General features: G+C 37.8%; 2 protein-coding genes and 1 long non-coding RNA gene across 6 annotated transcripts in view; 1 reads left to right on the top strand and 2 right to left on the bottom strand.

The window, feature by feature from the left end:
* Positions 1 to 4357, bottom strand: part of stat5a (signal transducer and activator of transcription 5a) — a 69861-nt gene extending 65504 nt beyond the window's left edge. Inside the window, exon 1 of the mRNA XM_039686759.2 lies at positions 4186 to 4357. The gene's annotated coding sequence lies outside the window, so the exon portion shown is untranslated. The remainder of the gene's footprint in view (positions 1 to 4185) is intronic.
* LOC148982006 (uncharacterized) lies at positions 3182 to 6642 on the top strand. Its single transcript, XR_016155102.1, has 4 exons — positions 3182 to 3284; positions 3392 to 3472; positions 3590 to 3666; positions 6462 to 6642. It is a non-coding gene; the product is annotated as an uncharacterized LOC148982006 (long non-coding RNA).
* Positions 6643 to 7644: 1002 nt separating this feature from the next.
* The window catches only part of stat3 (signal transducer and activator of transcription 3 (acute-phase response factor)), a 28534-nt gene continuing 11181 nt past the window's right edge, over positions 7645 to 24997 (bottom strand). For 2 of the 4 annotated variants that reach the window (XM_039686756.2, XM_039686755.2), the window contains exons 3-24: positions 21773 to 22016; positions 20812 to 20904; positions 20510 to 20591; positions 20318 to 20418; positions 20064 to 20215; positions 19812 to 19970; positions 19625 to 19717; positions 19486 to 19545; positions 19367 to 19396; positions 18991 to 19084; positions 17851 to 17898; positions 17664 to 17747; positions 16939 to 17037; positions 16720 to 16855; positions 15730 to 15782; positions 15531 to 15625; positions 15288 to 15427; positions 14911 to 15129; positions 14500 to 14542; positions 13519 to 13578; positions 10295 to 10395; positions 7645 to 9940 (exon numbers count right to left, since the gene is read on the bottom strand). In XM_039686756.2, coding sequence (XP_039542690.1) covers positions 9834 to 9940; positions 10295 to 10395; positions 13519 to 13578; positions 14500 to 14542; positions 14911 to 15129; positions 15288 to 15427; positions 15531 to 15625; positions 15730 to 15782; positions 16720 to 16855; positions 16939 to 17037; positions 17664 to 17747; positions 17851 to 17898; positions 18991 to 19084; positions 19367 to 19396; positions 19486 to 19545; positions 19625 to 19717; positions 19812 to 19970; positions 20064 to 20215; positions 20318 to 20418; positions 20510 to 20591; positions 20812 to 20904; positions 21773 to 22016 — 2293 coding nt within the window. In that variant the 3' untranslated portion in view covers positions 7645 to 9833. Of the gene's footprint in view, positions 9941 to 10294; positions 10396 to 13518; positions 13579 to 13684; positions 14375 to 14499; positions 14543 to 14910; positions 15130 to 15287; positions 15428 to 15530; positions 15626 to 15729; positions 15783 to 16719; positions 16856 to 16938; positions 17038 to 17663; positions 17748 to 17850; positions 17899 to 18990; positions 19085 to 19366; positions 19397 to 19485; positions 19546 to 19624; positions 19718 to 19811; positions 19971 to 20063; positions 20216 to 20317; positions 20419 to 20509; positions 20592 to 20811; positions 20905 to 21772; positions 22017 to 24997 lie in introns of those variants that run through there. The other 2 variants (XM_039686757.2, XM_039686758.2) reach the window with 2 other exon arrangements.

Raw genomic sequence — 24997 nt, 5'->3', positions numbered from 1 at the left:
GGATGCAAACACAGAACGTGATTGTAATTTCTTTGGGAAAGCTGCTAATGATATGGTTGCCTTTATGAATTTCATTATCAATACAATAAGCTTAACTTTCTTTTTGTATCACAAAATGTTCATGACAACAGATGTAGGTTAAAAAGATCCTAACCATTAAACAAGACAAATGTTCTTATCTTGCTGCACAGAACTTTGATTCACATTTCCAAGAGCTTGTTAAAGAAGATGTTTCCAAGAAAATGCACAAATATATGTGTGCCCTCAACTTCGGTTTACAGACCTTCTGTCATCTCCCTCTGCCTTTCTATCATTTTCTTTTCCTTTTCTTTAAGTACACAGGTCATTCCCTGTACAGCAATCACATGCCAGTCAACTCTCAAACGCTGTGTCGACTCAGGCAAGAGGGCATCAACCGCACAAACTTTGGCAGCACGGGTTAAACTAGGTTGAATAGTCCAGGTAAACAGACGCACTGTGTGCCAAATGTTCAAATGCACCTCAAGTTCAATTATTGGAGAAATATACAGTAATATTTTCAACAGACCTGGGGTTCTCCAGAGTTTCACGTCTAATCCCACCCACACCATGATCCTCTACATTCCTGATTTTTCATAGTCATGGTTGGCCAAACAATTTCGCTAAACATGCATTTCACATTCACTTCCAGTGGTGGGAAGAGACGCAAACTGAGACAGCTTGAACAAACTTAGCTAAGAGAGAGAAAGAAAGAAAGAGATCTGCCCCTTTTTTATACAAGTGGACAAAAAGCAAAACAAACACTAACGGCCAAAGATATTTTTCTAGCATGACAGAGATAATTATAGTACAGTCCATGTAAGTGTGAGAATAAGCAACACATTTAAATAATACACTACCTGTAGCTTGTACCCTTGGTGTACCTTACAGACAAGAAACCAAATGGTTCAGCCTTAAAGGGATACTCCACTTTTTTTTGGAAATAGGCTCATTTTACAACTCCCTCAGAGTTAAACAGTTGAGTTTTACCGTTTTCAAATCCATTCTGCTGATTTCCTGATATTTAGAAGAATATTAGTAACCAGACAGTTTCTGGTCTCATTGACTTCCATAGTAGGAAAAAATATTTTAGTTATGGTAAAACTCAACTGTTTAACTCTGGGGGAATGGTAAAATGAGCCTATTTCCAAAAAAAGTGGAGTATCTCTTTAACCATCTACAGATTTTTTGTTGCAAACACCCAACAATTTGTATGTTTACTCTTTGTTGTCATGACAGGACAGCTGTTTCAAAGCTTGTGTGGTCTTAAGTAATCACCTCCTGTGCTGAAATACTGCCAACTGAAAACGCATCTTTAAGTACAGCTAATACAACGTAAGATCAATGAACTGCACTGGTCAAGCACATAAACGCTCAACTTAGCGGCTCTTAAGTGCTCAACAAGAGCCATATTTCTCCAGCTTGAAATGCAAAACTGCACTGCAACACGGGACTCGATGAAAAACAAAGGTACACTTCCAAATCCAATCAATTTATCAATTAGTCTGTTGTGCTGTAACACTAGTGACATTTTTACCAAACATGACCATTTCCAGAAAGAAATGCTTTATTCCAACAAAATGTGACTGAGCAGACAGACTGTTTCTTGTCATTTATAATACACTAAGGAATGTTAAATCATGCATCAAATATTTTCCCATTTCGTTCTTTCCCGGTCTTATAATGATTCATATTTAATGGATATCTGGTTAATGGCATTGGTTATTACCAAGCATACTTGCATTAAATCATTTGACAGCAAACATCTTCATTGTTCACATTGCATAACAACAGAACACAATGTTAAATATGTTTGTCAGTTTAGCAGTAAAATATTGATTTGAAAGTCCGAGTGATTCCTGAAAAAAAAAAAAAAAAAAAAAAAAAATCAAACTGACTTGTTACTGTGCCTTTTTGATGAGTCGTCATCAATCATTTGCTAAACTTGGTACAGTTGACAGTACTAATAATCTGACAATAAATAACCTATTGGCAAGATACTAAATATAGGCCACAATTAGAGCAATTAAAGAACACGTTTCAATCACATTATGGACAGTTGAATTTGATCATAATGTCCAAGCATTCGCAATTGAAAAAGTTCAAAATCTAAATAAATTGTCATTTGCTATTGCTGTGATTCCATGTGAGTGATCACATCATCATCAGAGAAGAGAAGATATGTCATTGCAAGATCATTGGGAGGGCCAGGGATGAATTGCGGACCTGGAAAATGGGCCCTTGGTTACCAGTAATGTGGGGGGCCCAGGGCTTTAAGGCAGCACGATCTGGTTTGGTACTGAAAAGCCATCAACAATGAAAACAAATGTTTAATTATGCTTGAATATTAGTCGAATGACAACATGACAAGAGGAACACATGGCAGGATGACATGACAAGACACGAAACATGACTGACATGAAACATGAACCAAAACAAGACTGACAAATATATGGGTCCTACAGCCTTTTAAAACAAGGCTCTTGAACTAAGGCTTTCTGGCAATCTTGGTACTGCTTCTATGGGTCCTAAATGAATGCCCACAGTCCTCTTATAGGACTATTGTCCATTTCTGTTTTAAGGCTGATCACAGCTTGTGATCCGGTGTTTTCAGAGTGTCTTGGTAAACCGTAAACAGCATCTCTACATATGCTGTGAATGTGAAATTTGCATGATTTTACTTAGGCTAATTCTTTTTTTTTTTAAACTGATGTGCATGGATAAATAATTTATAATAAATAATTTAAAAAATAATTGTTTTGTTTTTTTTACATTTACAGCAGTGAGTAGCCTACTCTGGTCATTTTCAGCATGCTCTTAAATTAAGCTTGACTTTAAGATTTAGTTCTCAATCCTGCCACACATTCACACACACACAAAAAAAATTCCACGATACATTGAATAAAAACTATACTGTATATCCTACACTACAGGGTTTGTATAATGCTCTATTATCTATAATAAAGCCAATTGACAGATTCATAAATATCGAAAATAAGGTGTTGTTTACACTTTAAGGGCATATTCAAACGTAATGGGTTCACAAACATTAAACAAATAAAAAAAAGCATTAAACGCACGTGCTACATAGCCTACAGCCGGTGTGAATGTAGTTACAAAAGCACACACACAAACACTCACACTTTCACTGCTAAACGGAAACTAAACAAATTGCATGATGGGAGATAAAAAAAAAAAAATCTGCTGTGGAAGATAATATCAACGGGAAAAACAAAGAAGAGCATGGCTTCAGCTTTCTCACAAGGGTAGGTAGCCTAACTATCGTGTGCCAGGAACTATTAACTCAGATTTACATGTTAACAAACTGCGCTGATTAAAAAACACAAGCCTTTCACATAACGTTTAAAACTAGGCACGACTTTCTTGTAATCAACTCATTGCCAAATGAATGTGACACCTCAAAACGAAAGGACAGTTCACAATTCGGGAAGAGGTATGGCTTTAATAACACAACCCTGCTTGCTTTATTGAAATCTTCAGTCATGGCGACAGACCTGTCTCAGTGTTTTAATCATTAACTCTTCGTAACGTAATTAACTTTCACCCACAGAAACCCAATTGGCTCTTCAACCACGAGCCCAAAAGAAGTACTGCTTACAGACCAGCGCTCAAGTTCTCCCCATAACGGTAAATTCAACAGCCTGATGAAAACTTTCTCCCGGAGCGTGCGCTTGCGTTCCGCTGAGCGCTTAATAAATGTCAGAATTCGCTTCACATGGTCGAACGCGCAGAATTACGGAGCAGCATTCGCTGGACTCTGGAATGGAGCTGGAAATGTGAGCTGGACTGTCCAGACTTGACAGGCGGGCTGAAGGGGGGGCTGGACTCTCAGCCTGTTGATCCGATAAAAAAAAAAAACAGGGTGCAAGAGCTTGGGGCTTGCGAAACACCGGTGCCAAACGCGCACTCTTGTGAACTAAACGGAAACCTTTAAAATTAGATTATATCAGACGTGTCATATATTTCAGAATCAACGGGAGCAACGTAAACAGCTTTAATTCAGCGTGAAAAGTGCAGCAGTGAAGCCTCAACGGGGTCAACCGTGGACATTAGTTTATAAACAACTATGCCATTAAAACAACAACATTTGACATCGACAAACAACATTTAAGACGCACCGAATTCGCACAGATGCATTAAACGTACCTCGGCAGGTCTTCTAAATCCGCTGTCGTTTCGCATAAAAGTACAGCAAAGCTTCCAGTTAGCGCCTACGACCCAGAAAGGCAACCTTTCTGCCCCGTCTATCTCAACCAGCAGTGGGTTATGCAGTTTTTCATGTGCTTCTACCCCTCCTCTCACTCTCTCGCTCTCTTTGGCGATGTCGTTCGTTTGAGTCGAATCGCATCAATGAATCGGATGAATCGTTTCACAAAATCTTTCTAAACGATGCTTTACTGAACATGTCCGAGCGGTTCTCGAGTCAACAATCACTGGACTGAGAACCGTCTCTTTCGGCCATTTCCGATTCGTAATGAACAACATAAGCCTAAATCTCATAGCAAGAGCATTGGGACCGAGAAGTAAATTGATAAAAAGGTAATAGGAATATCCTTATTTAAATGACAAAATAATATTTTAAATTTTAATTTTAATCAACGCCCATACGAAACATTTTAATAAATATGGTTTTATCAAAACGTGCAAAACTTTGTTTGCCCAAAGATCTGCATGTTTTATGTTACTGAAAAAATGTATGTAGTTCTACATTATTTTGTTTTCGAGCTGAATTACGTCTGCAAACAAACTGAACCCCCTTATAAAACTCAATTGATGTTAACAATATGAACGTTTAACACATACAATGCCAAGCTGGGGCATCAGGGGAAACGTGATGTTGCAATTACGTCACGATGCAAAGAATCACTGTGCTCTGTTCTTTTAAACGAACTGTTTGAAAGAATCGATTCGCGGAATTGAGTCGGACTTCCCAGCAACTACTCTCTCGCACTTCTAACCGCCCGTTTCCGGTGTTGTTTCTCTGATGAGAGAGCCGTTTATGCAAGGAAATGTAAGGTAATGTAAACGTGCAGTAGTTCGCTATAATCGTCTATAATGCCCGTGCAAACATTGACAGGAGAATTATTATTTTGTATGTGCAAAAAGGTCTAATATTAGCGCTGCGGGACGGGGGTGGGGCTACAAAATATAAAGACGGTTAGCGGAGCGCGAGGACTGCTGATTGACTGCTGATAGCGGTTACCCGTGACTCGAGTCTTGCTGTCTTGGGCTGAGTCTGAGGGATAACCATAGATAGCCTTTATTATGGATATCTATGGATATAATCATAACGCTGAAAAAAAACTGTTTACTTTGAGCTGTATATATATATATATATATATATATATATATATATATATATATATATATATATACATACACAGCTCAAAGAATATAAATGTAAACTCCTACAATGTACGTTTCACTCCCTCAGTAGGGCGTTTTAATAAATTGGACTTCTTGGGGGCGTGTAGTTTAAAATGCCATACAATATCCTAATTAATGCAAATATAATACAACAATACTGGCCAGAAGTAAATTCAGTGGCGTTATATGCGTTTATGTATAACACGTAGGCGTTTGCCACTAAACAAACTGGCTTCAGCTGCTAGCTCAGCACTTTTAGGAGAGTGTGGGTCTGGGAAACGGCCAGATCTGGAAAAAGACCCACTTATGGTGACCCCTATTTCTCCTGTCCTCCGTCTTTCGAAGACGGAGAAAAAAATGTCCGAGTTGACAAGTGAGACGACCGCACAGCCGGACGTGAACCCGGATCCAGGTTGGACACGCTCGCAGCTTTGAGATGGACACAAACTGTGATCAAAAGGCAAGAGGGCATGTTTTACGGGTTAGAAGAGATGATAAGAGCATGATATTTTAATAAATCAGTTTTATTAGTTGTAGGCTATTTGGAAAAACTCAAAAGCTCATATTACAAATAAAAAAGTTCGCTTTTCAGTGTCTTTTCCAATCATTCTATCTGCTGGCTCATTCTTTAAAGGGCTTTAATTAAAATTGGTGCAGTTGCATTCGCTTCCAAGCACACGCTAATTAAATGAGTGATTAAATCAGCCGTATTCAGTAGGTTATTATTGCCCCCTGCTGGTCAAACTATATAACTACACTCAGGCACAGAGGTTGATTAAATATTGATTATTCTTGTTTGACCGGGCCGAGTGAACCATATACGATGTGCTTGTCACATCGAATATGGTTGCATTTTTCAATTACATTTCAAGGTAAAGAGAATCAAATAGCAAACATGCAGTATTGGAGTTTAATAATACAAATACCAGCTAGTGAATGAATGCAGATCAATGCTATTGTGTAAGAAAACAATTTTCCTTGTTTTTTTTTTTTTTTTTTTTTTGCAAGAAAACTATTAAGAAGAGCAATGGGCTCAAACACAGTTTCCCACTCAGGTGCAGGAAATAAACAACCTTCACTGGCAGAACTCCATCCTGGCAAGATGAACACAGATTCAGCATATTCTCTCTCTCTCTATGAGGGCGGGGGATCCGTGGAATCAGAGGGCATGGATTTAGTCTCCTTCATTTAGAGTGTATATTAACACAAGCCATATTAAATAAAAAGTATACTTTGCATCTGTTTATCATTATTTAAAATTCTCAAATGCAGCACTCTTTCAATCTTCATATTAAGCATGTGCATGCATTTACACATCAATTCAATTATTATTTATACAGCGCCATTACAACACCCAGAAAAGTGCACAAAGTGCTTTCAATAAAACAAATAAAAAGACAACATTATATAAAAAAATTGCAAGTTAAAGCTAATCTAAGCTGTTACGACAAAATAACTAACACAACGACTAAAAACAAAACAAATGATCACGTGTTGAAAGCCTTCCTGAAAAGAAATGTTTTCAACTGTGATTTAAAAACACTAAACACAGTAATGGACCACAAAGTAGGACCCTAAGATCAGCCTCCAAACTTTATGCATCTAAACTTGGGGATAGTCAAAGAGGTGTTCTGGCAGAAGGGTATACAATGACCAGCTCAGAGAGGTATGCCGGGGCCAGGCCATTAATGGCCTTAAAAACAAACATCAGAACCTTATACTCCACCCTAAAACACCCAGGTTACGAACAGTGGATGCAAACTGGATCGTGAGAGGGCCAAAACTAAGAAAGCTGCAAGGTGAGTCCTGGGTAAACAATATATACTCGGTCTTACCTTCATTCAAATGAAGAAAGTTTCGCGAAAGCCACCGTTTAATGTCCTGAGTGCAGTTATGGATGGGATCTAATGCTGAATGATTATTCAAAACTACAGGAAGGTAGACTTGAAGGTCGTCAGCATAGAAATGAAACTGAATGTTGTGTTTAGAAATGAGTTGACCTAGTGGCAGCATATAAAGGGAGAACAGCATAGGACCAAGAACTGAACCCTGGGGCACACCAGATGTTAAAAGGGGCAGCTGAGGAAGAGAAGTCATCAAGCATTACTGAGAAATCCACTCCCCTATTAATAAAAAGCAGTTCATTCAATAGCAAATGAGGGGGCTCATGAAAAGCAGATGAACTTGCTCTTTAAATAATTCTCATGTCTTTATAATCAATCAATCAGTTTCTCAGAGTAGCCAATATAACAGCTTTATTTCAGAAGGGATTTGTTTCTGCAAAACATATTCAGTGTTAAATTATTTGTTTCTACAATGCTCACGATGAATAATTGTGGAGAAAAAATATACCGTAACATTTACAATTATACAGTTACATTATGTTATACTGTCATGGAAAATGACATGAATAAAGCAGAATCAATATCTTTAAAAGAACAAAATAGCGAGGATTGTTATTAATGGCACATGGGAGAACATTTCTCTGAAGAAAATGACCAAGAGATTATTTAAATTTCAGTACAGCTTCACATAGAGAATGTCAGGAATGGTATATACTTGAACAAAGACCATGATGTTGTTTCATGGAATAGGAACAAACAAAGAAAAAAAGAACTATGCAAATAAAAAAATCCTGTTTTTGTGCCTCTTGCATAAAGACAACACAAATTTAACCGATGTATTCTCAGTCTTCCGGAGTCACCGGTCCCCATAAAAATGCAATTATTTTGAAAGTATAAACATCATTACTGCAAACCTAATAAACAGCTGGACGTCTGATTAAAAAACCTTGGCGAAAGGTCAAAGCACAACGTCCAATGCGATGTCTCTCTCCATCTCTTTTTAACCTTTACAGCAGAATGGCTGGGGTAATGACAGCTAGACAGAGAGATAAACACTCAGTAATTACCATTTGCATAAAAGCAGATGAGATTCATTCAGGAAAAATGACCTTTAAATATCCACTGAAACCCAATCACTTCATTTTGCTCCACTAGGTCTGAGATAAAATGCCCCAACAGGGCAACTATATGGGGGCACCTTGTAAAAGCCAGTCCTGATTTCCCTAACTGTAGTACTAGTCATCTTTTGTATTAGTACAGACTCTATTTCCACTTTCTAATGTTATGGTAGATGACATATATACAGTATGGTGACACACTATTGTTCAAAGGTTTGTGGTCTTTTGCAAACCGCCTCAAAAACACAAAGAGCTGATAATAGTTTCTCAACAAGAATTCATTATACAATAAAGAGAATATACATAGTGCAGTGTGTGTGTATATATATATATGTGTGTGTATATAATATACACACACAAAGTAGAAGAAAGGATAGATACACAGACGGGAAACAAACTCAGACTGACAGATGTTTAAAAAGTAGTTACACAATGAAGAAACATCATTTTCCATCATATTTCCATTTGAAGCGCTACCTTACATGATGACAACAGATCAGTGAATTGAACAAAATTATAAATATCTGTATATATATGTGCATGTATGAATGTGTCTCTATATAGAAGATTCACCATCTAACTGTTACAATTATAGTGCAAGATTTGCCTGCTAAGTTAGCACAATAAACATCACATTTAGGACACTGTAATATGGTGGAAATATCACATTTGCTCATCTGCGTAATATACATCTTCTTCCATGCACTTCCCATAGAAATCCAATAAAAGACTCAAATATTTTTCAGTAAAACATTAAAATACAGTATATTTATATAAATCAGAAGCTAAAATGGACATTATAGACCCGCATGCACAAACTTATCATCTGACCATTAATGATAATTCTGTTCAAATCCAGATTTGAAATTTATGTTCAACACGGTACAAGATCATGCCGGGTTTGGCAGCTTTAAGGAACTGCTGATCAATACTACTGTAAAGTTAACTCCCCTTCACACTCATTTCAAAAGATCAACATAAAGAATGACGAATGAAGAATTCACTGGGCATATGCTATGCTATCAGATCAAAATAAGTTTCATGTTAACTAACACCAGTGGACACCGCACTACAAGTGAGAGTCATGGCCAAATGTCTGCAATCAAACATATTGAAAAACTTTTGCATAATCTTTATATTAACCTTCTTTGACAAAGGCCCAAAAAAAGCTAAAAACTCCTGTTATTGGTCTTCAATGCCTCATGTAATAAAAAAAGTTAACATCTTAACCATTTAAAAAAAGAATGAGTTCAATTCAGTATTATCAATGTTGACATGAAGACGAAAAGTGAACTTTCTAGCGTGTTTGCACGCTTGTGGCTATGCCTGTAAAAACTGAAAAGAAAAGAATTGGCTCGGAGACAGAAAAGGGCTCTAGCACCTAAGCACATTATATACATGACAATTCATTTTCCCTATGTAAATAAAAAAAAAAAAAAAAAAAAAAATCTAAAACGTTGGAAACCTAAGCATTTCGGCAGGTGTCCATATCTGAGATTGCTGAGGCTGCAAACCCCTCTCTCATGGGTGAGGGATGATCGGAGCTCAACTCCATGTCCAGAGTCAGGGATTCTATTAAAGAAACAGAAACACTATTAAACACAAGTATTATGAGACATTACAGTGTCTGAAAAAATACTGTATGCATTACACCATCTTTTAATTACAATCATTACAAAATCTCAACATGTAAAATGCACTAACGTTCTCATAAAGCACACAGTTACAACTTGTAGGCTAAAGAATTTTCAGAGAGCTCCTATTTGTGACCACTGTAGGCTCATTTAGGCTTTGACAGTGTTACCATAAAAATGCAGAATTCCCAGTCCGGGACCGTCACTCGTCATCTCGAATATGGTAATTATGACAAGGCGTTAACATGCAGCACATATTGAGAAAGCTGTTGAAATTAGTCATGTGACTCACCGAGAGGTCCCGGATTGGCCTCCGTGGCTTCATTGTGCATGAGAGAATCGAGTGTACGAGGGGACATCGGGAACAAATCACTTGTGTTGCCAGAGTTAGTCCTGCAAAAGAAAGGCAGCGTACATTAGACATGACACGCAAGCAATCATTACGTCTACCATCACAAATAGACATCATGATTTCGAAAGATCTGAAAGTTCATTCACCACATCATGAGTTAACCTTCACTCCAATATTCACATGTATCATAAACACACACGACTTACCAAAACACACACATACCCACACCCAAAGTCACACACATGAGCATGACTTAGGTAACTTAAAGGGATTGTTCACCCCCCAAAAAATGAAACCTCATGTCGTTCCAAACCTGAATTACTTTTTTAAAAATTAAATATATTTCGACAAGTGTCTTTTTGTCCATCCAATGGAAGCCAATGGACTCCACAGTTGGAACCACATAAAGGTGAGCAAATGATGGAATTTTCTTTTTAGGGTGAACTATAACTTTAAGAGATTTTTGACAACTCAGTCAGGTGTTAGATGCAGTGAGTTCAACACAGTGTATATTACTACAGTTGTGAGGTAATGTGAATCTAAAGTTGGAGTTGCTTGTCCACTTTTATTTCCCCGTTCTTTTCACCTGAGCCGTGAATGCCGTGTGATTGATCACTATATTGGAACATAGAAAAGCTAGTGAACTAACGTTACATTTTTGCCATTCATGTTTGAAAAAAAAGTGAGAATACATGGTTACTTTAGAATGGCTATTGATAGAGGTACATGCTATCCTTTTTAGTTTTTTATAGGTGGCTGAATTTACTGAATAAATACTGACATACTGTATAGACCTTATGTAGCCCCGCCCCTTTTCAGCGTTGCGCTCGTTGTCTTTTGACTTCCGGTCTGTATTTCCACAGCGATCTTGCATAGGTATGAATGAACTGCTCGTAAAAACATCCCGTTCGACATTTGTTAAGACATCTGCTTTAGAATGCTTAAGATAAACATTACAATGCGCATGATAACTTTTTTTAACTCTACAATATGTAAATCCACTTCACCAGCTAATTACTCCTCGACAGCGATGCCGATGCCACAGAAATAAACAGAACCGGAAGTTCAAAGACAATATTCTAAAGATGACGGCGCCCACGTTTCTCTGGTGCATAAGGTCTTAGCCTACTTAAAATCTGCCCTCTTCTATGGTGCTCTGCTCGGCTACCCTTCGAAGCATCAAGTCTTCATCTAGCGAATGGTTTACCAGAGGGCAAAGTTCACACATGCCTATTTGTTAACACTACAAACAGCTCATACTTACAGTTTGTTTTGGTAAAGCTATTTTTCTACACTATTTCCTGCTTGTGTTGAGACGAGAACAATCACAAAACCTCTGAACCTGAAGTCTGCATTTAAAACACAAGCAGAGGTGCAGAAGTCTGATCCAACGACAATGGAAAACTAAGAGTTCATACTTGGGGGTAAGTGGTCATGAACTCACAAACGATACATCAAACTAATCAAATGATACTAATATCAAACTGTAAGAACTGTCAGATCACTCAAGACATTTAGTTGTTGATTATGTTTGGCCAATGGAAAATTAAACCAGGCGTTGTTAAGTTCATGGGATCTATACTTGATGCGTGTATTTTCCGTCCAGAGGAGATCTCAAACAAAAGTGATCATAAAAACACTTTTTTTTTACTCTAATTGTGGTTTAATCAGATTAATTTAAAACAAAGGGTGGTAAAATTTCACATCAAATGTTATATCAATATACCTGTCCTGAGATGCAGGCTGCCCAAGAACAAAATTATCAGACTTAAAAAACATTAGGCAATAGGCACATTGTATTTAAAAGGGTGCTAGGTTTTGCTCATATTGCAAGTATGAGAAAGTTGTGATGGAGCTTTACAGTATTTTTTTACACTAAACCATATTAGACTTTGTAAGTGTTTTTTCCAAAACACTTTCTCACGCCGATACCATTACCAGGACCAGTCCTAGATCATTTTGGATCATTTCTTCATGTTTTTCTTCCTGGATCATTAAAAGCACTGACTATCTTACAGCATCCCGAGCAAACGCTAGATGATGTGGTCATTTATTACCACACAAGGAAACAACATCTCAGAATGTGACTGCTTCTTTAAACTGGATTCTCATAAAATGTGAATTTGCTATTAGTGATGTAACCAATTGGGGTAGTAATGTCATTGAATTTTATCCTGAAAAAAAAAAAATGTGAAACAACTCTGGATGCTGAGCACAAAAGAGTGCAGATAATATTCTTGCAGATGCTGAGGTTTGGTTAGCATTGTCAAGTTAGCCTCTTTTGGTAGATGAGATGTCACAACTAACTTTCTCCATTAACAGCCATTCAGAAGTAGCAAGAAATGTATGTTTTTGCAAACAAGACATAATAATTAATGTTAGATAATGTGATAAAACTGTAAATCTCCAGATGGTATTATAGACCTCACTGGTTTAGAAATACAGTGTGATGTGTGATAAACAGTGACAACAGTTATGAGAGGATGTGCTACATCTAGTGAGGTCATTTGTGTGGTTGTTGCTCAGTATCCTCGTCTTCTCTCTTTCCGCATTCAGGTTGTCAAAGCCTCCTAAGAGACAGTTCTCAAAGTCTAGTTACTTTTACTGATATTTTGGGTTGAAACTGTATTTTCATCATTTTGCGGATACACTGCAATTTTCTGTGGACACGGCCATTATAAGGGTCACATGTGTGACATGAGTCTCGAAGACATCATTGTTTAACATCCTGATAGACCAAACCATTTATACATCACATAAAATGCAACAATCCATTCATAGGACTCTCCTCTAAGGGGGAAAATAGAAATAACTGGAAGACGGGGAAAAGAAATGAATATGGGAGAGGAGGCAAACACTTTTTTAGTGCTATTTTAGTGGATTTTTAAAAATCCCTTGTCTACTGCAGAACTAGTTCACCAACACAAAACTGAGATTCAGAGACATGAACAACAGCCATTCAAGCCTTTTAACTTGTATAAACGTTCCAGTGACATCCAGACCCGTTGTTATAAAGGGATGAAGTGAGTAAACAGAAACCCTTGGTCAAGCTCTAGAGATGTTAAAATGAATGATCTATGTTAGCAGACAACTACAGGAGTGTGTTTGACCACAGATATTCACATCTCATACACACACACATAGAGCAGCTCCCTAGTGCCTACCCAGGGAAGCCGTTCCCAAACAGCTCACTGTCCGGGAAGTCCATGAAGACAGAAGGACACCTATGGAGAGAGGTCAGTTTATAGCCTGCCTAACACACACGCACACGCACACATACATGACCTCCAGTAAATCCAACCCCTCTACAAAGACAGAAAGCATTTGTGATTCAAGTAAGACTGAGTTTGAAGCAGCTTTTATTCCATCCAAATGTTTTTCTTGTAGCCAAGCATGTTACCTAAAATGGCATTTACATTTTGATGTATTACAGTTTATATACCATATCCATTAACCGTTGCTCTCATTATCTTAAAGTCAACATAAAAAACATTCAAAAATCTGGTGCCGTTTCAGAGACAGAGCAAGTTATATTTTGAAAGTCTAATATGGATATAAATATAGGAATGTGAAAGATTACAAACGACAACCATTATTTGGAATAATCTACACTGAAAACACGGAATTGTTCAAAATATCATCCAGGAACGTATAATGGTAAATGGCGTCAATTGTTATTTCATGTTAACAGTGACATCATTTAGATTTTTTAAATTCGATTTCTACATTATTCTATTTTAAATGTATTAAATTTAATATGTTCTGAAATCACAAGGCTATAAAGTGTTAACACAACAGTTCACCTCAAGTTGTGCGCTTAATACATGTTAATGACAACAGTAAGCCTAAACCTCCTTTAATTAGCTGATCATGTGCTTTTTAAAGCATGGTTTCTGTCTCCTTGTGCAAGATTGTGGTTTAAAGGATGGTGTGAAGGGTCCTTGGAGGATTCAGTAGTGGCTACATCCCTGATCCATGTTGAAAAGATAACTGAGAGGAGTACTTTGCATGTGCTCCTGCCTGAAGAGTCACCAGAGATTTCAAAGTTTACAAGAGGACGGAGAGAGAAAACAGAGACTACAGCAAGATCAATCATTCACACACACACACACATACTGAGGTGAGGAAGAAAGGAAAGTACTTACGGGGTGACACAGATGAACTTGGTCTTCAGGTAGGGCTGAATTACTGAAAGAAAAACAATCGCCGTGTTATAAAACAAGGAGAGTGAATGGGATTTTTGATGAATAGGAAGTTAATAAATAAAAATAAGAATGTAAAAGTCTTCACGGTCACTTTTAATCAATTTCATTTCGTACACTACCATTAAAAAAAAACAAAGAATAAAATCATGCTTTTGCAGGCTCTCTTCTCTTATTCTTAGATGATTTCCACAAAGGAAGAAAGTTTCTGGTAAACCACACCCTTTCAGTCCACTTCCAATACAAAAATAGTCTCCAAGACAAACGAGAATGAAATGAGACACACGTTTGCCAAGCAACATACCGATGTTATTCTGAGCCAGAATGAATTCTATTCCCGCAAAGGACACTCACCACATCCAGGGTCAGGGAACTCAGTATCAGGCTGGGCCTCGGGGCGGCAGTACTTGCCAAACGCCTCCTCTTTGGGGATATCGGGGTAGAGGTAGACCAACGGCGAGACGAGGATGTTGGTGGCATCCATGATCTTGTAGCCCATGATGATCTCAGCGAAAGACATGCTGTTGAGCTGCTGCTTAGTGTACGGTTCAACTGACTGGATCTGGGTCTTACCTGCACATACAAACAGGAGCACAAAGCTTCACATATTGAACTATACAACTACAGAAAAATGAAATAAAAGTATGAATAAAAGTATGAAGCTTTTATTTCAACATTGATTTGGTACCGAAGTACTGACACTTTTGACATGTACATGGAAATGCATTCACCATTGATGTCCTTCTCAACCCAGGTGAAGGTAATTCCTCCCTCTTTGCTGCTTTCACTGAAGCGTAGCAGGAATGTCCCTGGAGGCTTTGGACTCAGGATTGCCCTCTCTCTTTCTTTACTGATGAAGCCCATAATATACCTGACGCACACAAGAGCTTGATGTAACCACCCAGGCAGTGATTGATGTAATGAACTATAAATACCGCATGGACGCACACAACGAGTGCAGCAGGAGTTCTCACCCTTCATTCCATAGAGCCAAAATATATTTCTTCACTAGGTCAATAATGTTGTCTAGCCACACCCAGAATGAGAAACCTTTTCCTGCCATGTTCTCCTGTGAAACAGAAACAGAAAAGCAATGTTTAAAGAAATCTGATGGTTTGAATTGCACTAAAATTAACTCAGGACAAGGAACGAAAAGTTGTTATTGAAACATACTTTGCAGAACTTGGCCCATGTGATTTGGCAACCGGAGTAGTTTACACACGGACCTACACAAAATCAGAAATACGTAAGTAAACAGAGATGCACAAAAAATGTTAAGATATATATTGTATTACCACACAGAGAGAGAACGAGAAAAATAGTTTTGGGTCAGTAAGATTATTTATTTTAAAATAAATTCCTACTTTTATTCAGCAAAGATACAAATGATTAAAGGCGACTGTTCACCTCTACATATAATCAGATGTAGTAAAAACTGTGCATATTTGGGGTGCTGTCTGAGGTGATCACCGTATTTACAGATTACAATCTGTATTGTAAAAAGCGCTATATAAATAAAGGTGACTGACGTGTCTTGACCTCTCAAACTTTGTTAATCAAACATCATTTCATGCTGTTAATTTGAATGAAAATATATGTAAACGCAAAACTATGAAGCAGCACAGCTGTTTTGACCATTAATAATAATAATACTAAATATTTCTTGTGCGTCAAATCATCACATTAGAATGATTTCTGAAGGATCATGAGACACTGAAGTAATGATGCTGAAAATGTAGCTTTGATATCATAGGAATAAAATTCTACATTATAAATTACATTCAAATAGAAAAGTTATTTAAAATTAAAATAGTAATATTTTGAAATATTATATTATTGTATTTTTGATCAAATAAATGCAGCCTAGGTGAACATTAGAGACTTATTTAACAAATCTTGCCAAACCCAAACCTTTAATGTGTAGAGCATGTTCAGAGGCACATTTTCAGGAATTTAAAATCATGTGATCAATAATACAGAAACCACTGATTTTGTATATATACACACACACATATACATACATACATATATATATATATAGGCATAACAATTTGAGAGAAAATTTTCTTTCTTTTTTGTCAAAATCCTCCAGCATATTTATTTATTTACGGTTTATTTAATTCCAGGTTTAAATAACACACACACACACACACACACACATACCCAAAAGTTTCTCTGCAAGTGTGGTAAGCTGCTCAATGGTAAGTCCTCTTTTGGTTGTGGATGAAAACTGCCAGCTGAGCACCTCTGCCACCTGATCCCACGTTCCCACCGGAGGTTTGGTGAAAAAATTCACATTCTGTGAAAAGAAGGGGGAAAAATAATAATGAAAAACCTCTTGTGCTAACAGTAAGTATGTCTTGCTGTGGATCCATTTCAAACCTTGGGATGGTTGGTCAGCATGTTGTACCACAGGATGGACGCCCATGCATTTGGCATTTGACAGATATTAGAGATGACCACCACTGGGAGAGAGTGCGTCTGGACAGAGATAAAGACATTTATTTATAATATAGAATAACACATCCTGCTATTTTTGTCCAGCACGCTCTGTTAATTTGTCCAGCAAATCTGATAAGTGCAAAAAGAGACCTGAGGTTGAATAATTATTAAGCAAAGAGAGATTATTTTGTTTAATTAACCTGTGTGGGTATGTTACGTGATGTGTCCATCCACACAAAAGGAATGATTTCGTGTGTACTCTTATCATCTCATAATAAGCATCTAGGCAGCGCTATGTGCAGTTATGGGTTTGATCAGAGACAGATAACCAAAGAACAAGCTGCCTGGTAACATATTAATATCCTCCTACTGCTGGTACCATGGCAACAGCCTAATTAAAATGACCTTATCGGCTTTCAATACACTAAAATCAATCACCAGTAGCAGTGCGATGGACTTAATCAGTAATGAGGTTAATAATATTATCATCTTTGATTTGAAATAGAGCTCAACAGTACAGAGTCTTTGTGACAGGAATCCTGTCACGATAAGACATGATTGACATTTTATTTTACCCTAAATTCTTGATAAAAATTAAAGAGTAATTTTTAGATGAACTAATCCAGTGCTGCTGCTGCCAGAAGTGTTTATGTGTAGCTTGTCACCTCAAGGTCGATCTTTAGTCCTTGGTGGTAGACCTCTGTCTCGAATGTGATCAGGTGAAGTTCTTCAGTCACTATCAGAGAAGCCTGTAGTTCAGAGGGCAAAGCTTAGGTCCTTTCACTGACTTCATCAATAGAAGTCCTAAATAAAATGAAAAACTCTAACAATGCTAATTATACAATTCCTTACGTCACTGTTGGTTCGACCTCCGTTGCCACATCTCTGCTCTCGTAGAGTCTGAAAGACAGAAGAACATGTCAGAATTATAATGCATTTCAAGCAACAAACAATCAACAGCTGATCCCGTCTCCTTGAAGCTTGTATGGTAAGACATTTTTTTGGCACTTTATATCCCAGGAGTTGATTCTTTTGAAAGAGTATATTTTAATAATAATAATATGTTTATTTTTCTATAGCGCCTTTCAAGAACCCAAGGTCGCTTCACAATGCAATACAAATAGCAGAAAAAGACAAACAGATGGGAACAAGCAAACACTAATTGACATGAATCAAAGAAAAAATCTTTTGTATTATTTATCCGAGTATACAATTACGACAAAGTAAGTAGGAAAACGAGCTGAAAAAGTAGAGAAAAGTGAAGACAATGTTGAGGATGCTTATTTATTGGGCAAGCTTGAAGATACGAGTTTTCAGTTGTTTTTTGAAGGTCCGAATGTTGTCAGTCACACAAAGATTCGGGGGCAGTTTATTCCATAACTTAGGGCCGACAACACTAAAAGCCCTACCACTCACCGTAGAGAGCCTGACCCGGGGTACCACGAGTAGGAACATATGGCTGTACCAAATCAACAAGATATTCGGGTGCTGGGCCATGTACGTAAGGCTTTATATACTAGGACTAACAGTTTGAATTGGATGCGGTTTATGACAGGAAGCCAGTGCAGTTAATGAAGGATAGGAGTGATATGGGCAGATTTTTTATTATATGTGAGGGCTTGTGAGTTTTGTACCATTTGAAGGCGGTGAATTGCTTTATATTGCTTTAACTATGATTATCCAAAGAAAGAGTGAAATAAGCCATTTATTGAGTGTCAAAATTATTTTTTCTTACTCACATAAATTATGACTGTCACAGTTAACAATCAATCCAATAAAGTTGTTTCAAAAGTTAGGGTACTTATTCACTAAGAATAAAATAACAGCGTAGAGCTTGAGATGAAAGACATTCAATGCTGGACTAATTTAGGTACTATGGTTCAGAGGGCCAAACAGTGTCCACAGTTGAAGAAACACAAATCCAAATAATATTCGGTTTTGAACTCCAAAAATAAAAAAAAAGAAAGATATTGGCGGATTGGCTGAGCTTACCAGATGTTTGAACTCTGCTGACAGGCTGCCGTTGTTGGATTCCTCCATGTTCATCACCTTCGTGTTGGTGCCAAGGATGTTGAACTTGCGTGAACTGGTGGGAAAGAAGCAGAACACTGTGTAATGCAACAACTTACAGGTACAAACAAAAGAGATACTTCCATTTACTTAAATATAATTTAATGATAGCAATTAAACTTCTACAAAATGGCTAACATATTTTATAACGGTTTACTTAAAATAAGCTGATAATAATAATACATGAATTATTCATGAATAATGTCAGAAATCAGCCCCAAATAAATTGGTCTATGACTACAAATAACCATGTGAAAATGGTAATGGAAATGGCTTCTTTTTTAACCTCAGAACTCACCCTCGAATGGCTGCCACGTCACCTGACTCCCTGCAGGACATAGGTGGAAAAAATTTCAATTGGCACGTCAAAATACAACAAAAAATCATTTAGTTTCATAGAAAGGAAATGAAACGTACTTGTCAATACACACTTTGATTTTCAGCTGGTAATTTAACTCTGGGAATTTCACAAGCAACCTGAAAGAGAGGAGGGGGAAAAGTTCACAATTTGTGTCTAGACCTCCTTACTTTATGACTCACCTTTGCATTTACCCACCTGACTTTGGTGGTGAACTGAACTCCTGTTTTGATGACAAGGGGTCGGTCAGGGTGCATGGGCATACAAGGCTGTCTCTCAACAACAAATGCACTGCAATTAGACAAGCGCACCACAGAAAACATCATTGATCAGATCCTGTTTCAGTAGATTTTACAGTTAAACACATGAGTGGGTGATTTCAAACCTCTTCATAAGGTTGCGGAACAGGTCTACGATCTTCTCTTCCAGAGCAGGGCGGTGCTGAATAATTGGATCTCCTTTGTACGAGACCTTCTGTTGAAGCTCCTCCAGTTTCTTGATCTGCTGTCTTATCTGCAACTGTGACTCAGCCAAAGAGGTGATCCTGAAAGGCGCAGATTGAAAAGAAGGAATTAAAAAAGGTGGGATCCAAAAGCAGTTTGTGAACTAACCGTCTGTGTTTGTGCTGGCTGTGTACCATGTCTCCAAGCGGTCCAGGCAGATGTTCGGTGGTCCTCCGATGCAAGCGATCTGCTGTCTCCTCTTCCAGTCGGCCAGTTCTTCATCGGTCAGATTCTTTTGCACAAAGTCCATGGCAGACAGCAGACCTGCCATCTCAGTCACTATTTGCTGCAAAACAGAGAGCAAACTTTTGACACATTTGTAAATGTTATGTAAAAGTTACTGGTCATGATTCAGGAAGTCAATGCTGTATTTTGTGCTGTATCTCACCCTCCTCAGCTGATCCAGAGCGCTCAGCATCTGCTCCAGCTGAGACATCTTCTGCCTGGTAGCTGCTGCCTGGCTGTTTCCATTCAGGTCCTGAGACAACTCTGCATGTGACACAAGCAATTTTATCACTGATTAAGGCTAGTTAAGAGGTTTTGGACAACAAAAAAAAAAGACAGCAACATGCACTCATACCTCCAGCACTCTTTAGAGTTTTGTAGTTAAAGTCAAAATCATCTTGCAGATTTTCCAACATCTTCATCTTCTGCTCCATATCCTGTATAGAAAGTGTAAGGGAGCTGAATGAGTGAGAGGGTGTACCCCAAAAAGGACAAAATATGAGACCCTCATATTGTGCTTGGGGCAATATGTTAAATAAAGGCCTTTCAAACTTGGGCAATAAGGGGTTGCTAGATGGTTCGTGGAATGTATGTGTAACTAATTGTGAACAAAACAAACCAATTATTTTCAATTAAAGTGTCATTTGATGTACTAACCTGTACTCTCTTCCTGATGTCTTGCAGGTTGTGTTCAAGTATCTGCTGTTTTTCTGTCACCACAGTTCCTGTGGGATGGGCAACCTGGCCATCCTAGAGAAGAGAAAGAAATTGGACAAACAGAAATCTAAATATATGTCCTTACAAAGAAGAATCCATTTCCAAGTAAAGTGTGTTTGACTTGAAATGACCTGAAAACTGGCCAGGTGAATAGAAATATAAGGATACTATGTGTATGTTAAAGGGGTGATGAACTGAGAAATCAAATTTTCCTTGAGCTTTTGACATCTAAGAGGTCATAATATTGTAAGAATATCCTGTAAGTTTCAGAACTGAAAATGTCCTTGTTAGTCCAACAATAAAAGCTTTCATTGACACCAGGCTCAGCAAACGACTCGTTTTTCAAAGTGGGAAACTATGACGTCAAAGAGGATAAAACACCACCCCCCACAGAAGAAGATCAACGCCTACTTCAACATGGCCGGTTTAGCCCCACCCACCGATTCACACATTACACGCATTGCTAAATACGTACACCGATGAGTGAGTTGAAACTCATTATAATATGCAAAACTGTTATTCACTCACAGCAGTGGGCGTTTACTTCCAAGTCTTCAGTGCGAGACGCCCATAAAAACCGAGCGTTTTTGAGCTCGGTTCAAAACTAGAGTAGAAAATAGCCTATAACTTATTCATTTTGATGTTTTTGAATGAAAACAACAAGCGAACGTCATAAGTTGACCTCAGACAACAATATAATAAAATTTAAAAAGCCAGTTCATGACCCCTTAAACAATGAATTTATTTATGAATGAAATCTAGATGGAACGTTTAATGAAGTCAACTAATTTTCACTCTATGTGTGGTGGAATGCATTTACCATATAAGTGCAACAAATCTGAAATCTCACACATGAGTAAATACAGCATTCGTCTGTGCTTGTGTGTGTGTGTGTCTCTACCTGCTGCACAGTGGTGGCCGTCTGCAGCAGACGCTGCTCCTCCCACAGGCAACGGGCCACGATACGGGCAATCTCCATGGGCTTCTCCAGATACTTGCTCTGCAGGTGCTGTTTAATGCGCCGCAGGTTGTGCTGGTACAGGACGTTGTTCTCCTGCAGGAAGCGGCTGTACTGCTGATCAATCTCACCCAGCAGGTTATGGAACACAAGCGTTGCGTGAGACTCCTTGTTGGCTGCATACGCCCTGTGGCGGACAGAAGCAAATGGCTCATGTGATAGGCAATGCACAGCTTCCTCCATTCCATGCATGCACTTGATCATTAGACATGCCATTATTTATAGAATAAGCAACAGCTAATACGGTAAGTTCCAAAAACAAAATGAACCCTGGGTTATATTGCAGTTCGACAACCAAGTCTTTTCGAGCATGTACAACTTCAAACTAGGGTAGGGTTTTAGTTAGTGAATGGCCAATATGAGTTTAATGTTATTTATATATCATTCCAACCCTATGCTAACCCAAGCTTTATTCAGATATTTGTATTTTCTACAGATTGACATGCAAAACTGCAAAAGAGTGAGTATTCTGAAAGTCCTATGTAGTCTTGTGCAGGTGTGTGACAGTGCAGCTTGCTGTCATCTTCAGAAACATGATCTCACTTGTTCTGCGGTGAGCAAAAAGTCCTGACCTCATCCAGCAGCAAAGAAACAAGTCATCGCTCTATCCACTACGCAAGAAATTAAAAAAAGATCAGAATAATATCCTAGCACCAAAAAAGCAAGCTTTGTCTGGGCAGACTGAAATGTCTAACGGCTAGTTCAGTAGTGGATTTTATATATATATATATATATATATATATATATATATATAATCCAGTAAATTAAATACTTAAATGCGTATACTTAATCATTTTTTTTTCCTTGCGATGTGCACAAACTGAAACAGGTAGGTTGGAAGGTTGGAATCAGTGCAAAAACTGTTTTATATTTCATTACACTTGTGTACACAACATAAACGTTTTTCTCAACATGTATCTACTCTGGTATAAAAAAAATACATAAAAATCTATTGGTTCCTTTACTATCAAACAGTACCATCATACAACCCAGCCATATATGCGCCACACATATTTTAGCTTCTCTTTGACAACTGCAAATTTAATGACATCACGTAACGGGTGAAGACTGTATCCCTATATCTGATATGTGTCCCTTTGTGTACTCAAACAAACGATCCATTCAGAAAGTTCTACGGCACTGCCAGTAATGACATAAACCAAACATGCCGAGGGCTATTTGTTTTGTTGTGTGTTTACTTCAATAACCCTAACTAAAGAAATTGAGTGAGATGGCCATGCGAAGGACAAAGACTTTGAATATTGCTTTTTGGGAAAAGTTTGTGCGGTTTGTTGGAAATTCCAGTTTAGAAAAATTCAAAAGAAAAGGGTAAGAGACATTAATCAATTAAAATAAAAAGCAGTATGCATTAAAGCAGTGTTGCTTAACTGGTGGGTCAACGGACCGTTTTGACCGGCTTCTCGAACAAGGGAAAACAAAAAACAAAAAAAAACGTGGGACGGGACTTGATTTTGTCCACTGAATCATTGTCATGGCCATATTGCTGTAATCTCATGTAAGTGACAGGTTGTCCCTCACGCCAGTAAACACATCATCAGAGAAGAGGAGTGATGTCAATGCGGGGGGGAGGGGAAGATATTTTAATTAAAGATTACATGAATTTAATAAAAAAAATCTTGTGCACGGATAATACATTTATAATCAACGCTGCAATATTCCAATTGTCAATTTTGATTTTAAGAATACATCTCAGCTTCAGCATTATATCACTTACACTTACAACACCACGACTCATTGCCCTAAGTACAATGCTGTCTCCTAGGGACTAAGTATTGAAAGGGGGTATGGGATAGCCTACTTCACTAGTTCAGTAACTAAAGGGGCGTTCACATGCTATGGTATGATATTTTCCACTTATGAACTGGTATTTACCAGTGTGTTGCGTTGTCATAATGTGGTAAAAAGAAGGAGATCCACACCTGTTATTAGCTAAAACTATTTTAGATTGCTTAAGTCATCAGCAAGAAAAAGATTTATCAAAACTCAAACGGTAACTAATATGCTGTATATTTTCTAGATCATGAATAGTACATATTTTTACCATTCACAACTCTAGTGTTACTCTCTGTCATTTTGAAAAGGTCAAATGTTATCTCATCTCGGCAACTCATATATTCTACGAGTTGCCCAGTGAAAAATACAGCATGAGGGGGTGTTCATGTGCATTTTCCACATCGGCTTTTGGTATTTATCATAATTACCACAGCACATAAACGCACCATAAATGTACTGACATAATTGAATTTTCTTGACTACATTTACCTCTCCATTTAAATATGCATGCTGTGATACAGAGACTGAGAAGAGGAAACCGGACATGAGTCATTTCAGTGTCGCCATTCGACCAATCATAAAGAAGCCATTCACACTGATGCTGTGAAAAACCTCAGAAAACAAAAATGGCACTGGTTCGTGTTATTGTTCACAGCAGACTTTCCTGGATCACTTAACGGAAAGAGGAATGACATCACCACAGATGATTCTAAGAATAAGGAAGTTGTAGGAAACTCGAAGACCAGGCTTGGGTCTATCTTCAGCAGGATACTTTATTGAGAACATCTTTATTGCTGTTTGACCCTGCAGGCATCAAGTCTAACAGAGGGGGATATACACTCTATTTTATAGGCATTTGATGGGCTGACACAGTACTCGGGTGACATCTTTATATCAAAGTCACAAAAGAAGAATGCAGGAAGTTACCACCGAATGTAAACTCCAGTAGACCCATCTAAAAAAATAATCAGTAAGACATTATCAAATGGTTTGAGTTCTGCCAGGTCAGGGGAACTAAGATTATGTTAACATTTACACATAGTTTGACTCTCAATAGTAAGATCAGAGACTGGCAGAACCCCCTCACTGGAAACTCTATTCAATCTAACCAGAAAACGGATGCCATCATGTTCATCTTGAATGCCTAATTAGGGCTGTGCGATATAGCTTTTCACAATATAAATGCAATTATTGACATATTTTATAACCTTTTTCTTTTTTAAAGAGAAGTAGAAAAGTTTGAATTTAATCTAATTGAATTGAATATATCCACATTATTAAGGCAAAGAACAAATTTTATTATTTTTAGCAGTC

The sequence above is a fragment of the Pimephales promelas genome, chromosome 3 (assembly GCF_988280905.1).
Source record: "Pimephales promelas chromosome 3, fPimPro1.hap1.1, whole genome shotgun sequence".
NCBI lineage: Eukaryota > Metazoa > Chordata > Actinopteri > Cypriniformes > Leuciscidae > Pimephales > Pimephales promelas.
The sequence above is the reverse complement of the archived record's forward strand: the minus strand, read 5'-3'. Positions and strand labels throughout refer to the sequence as shown.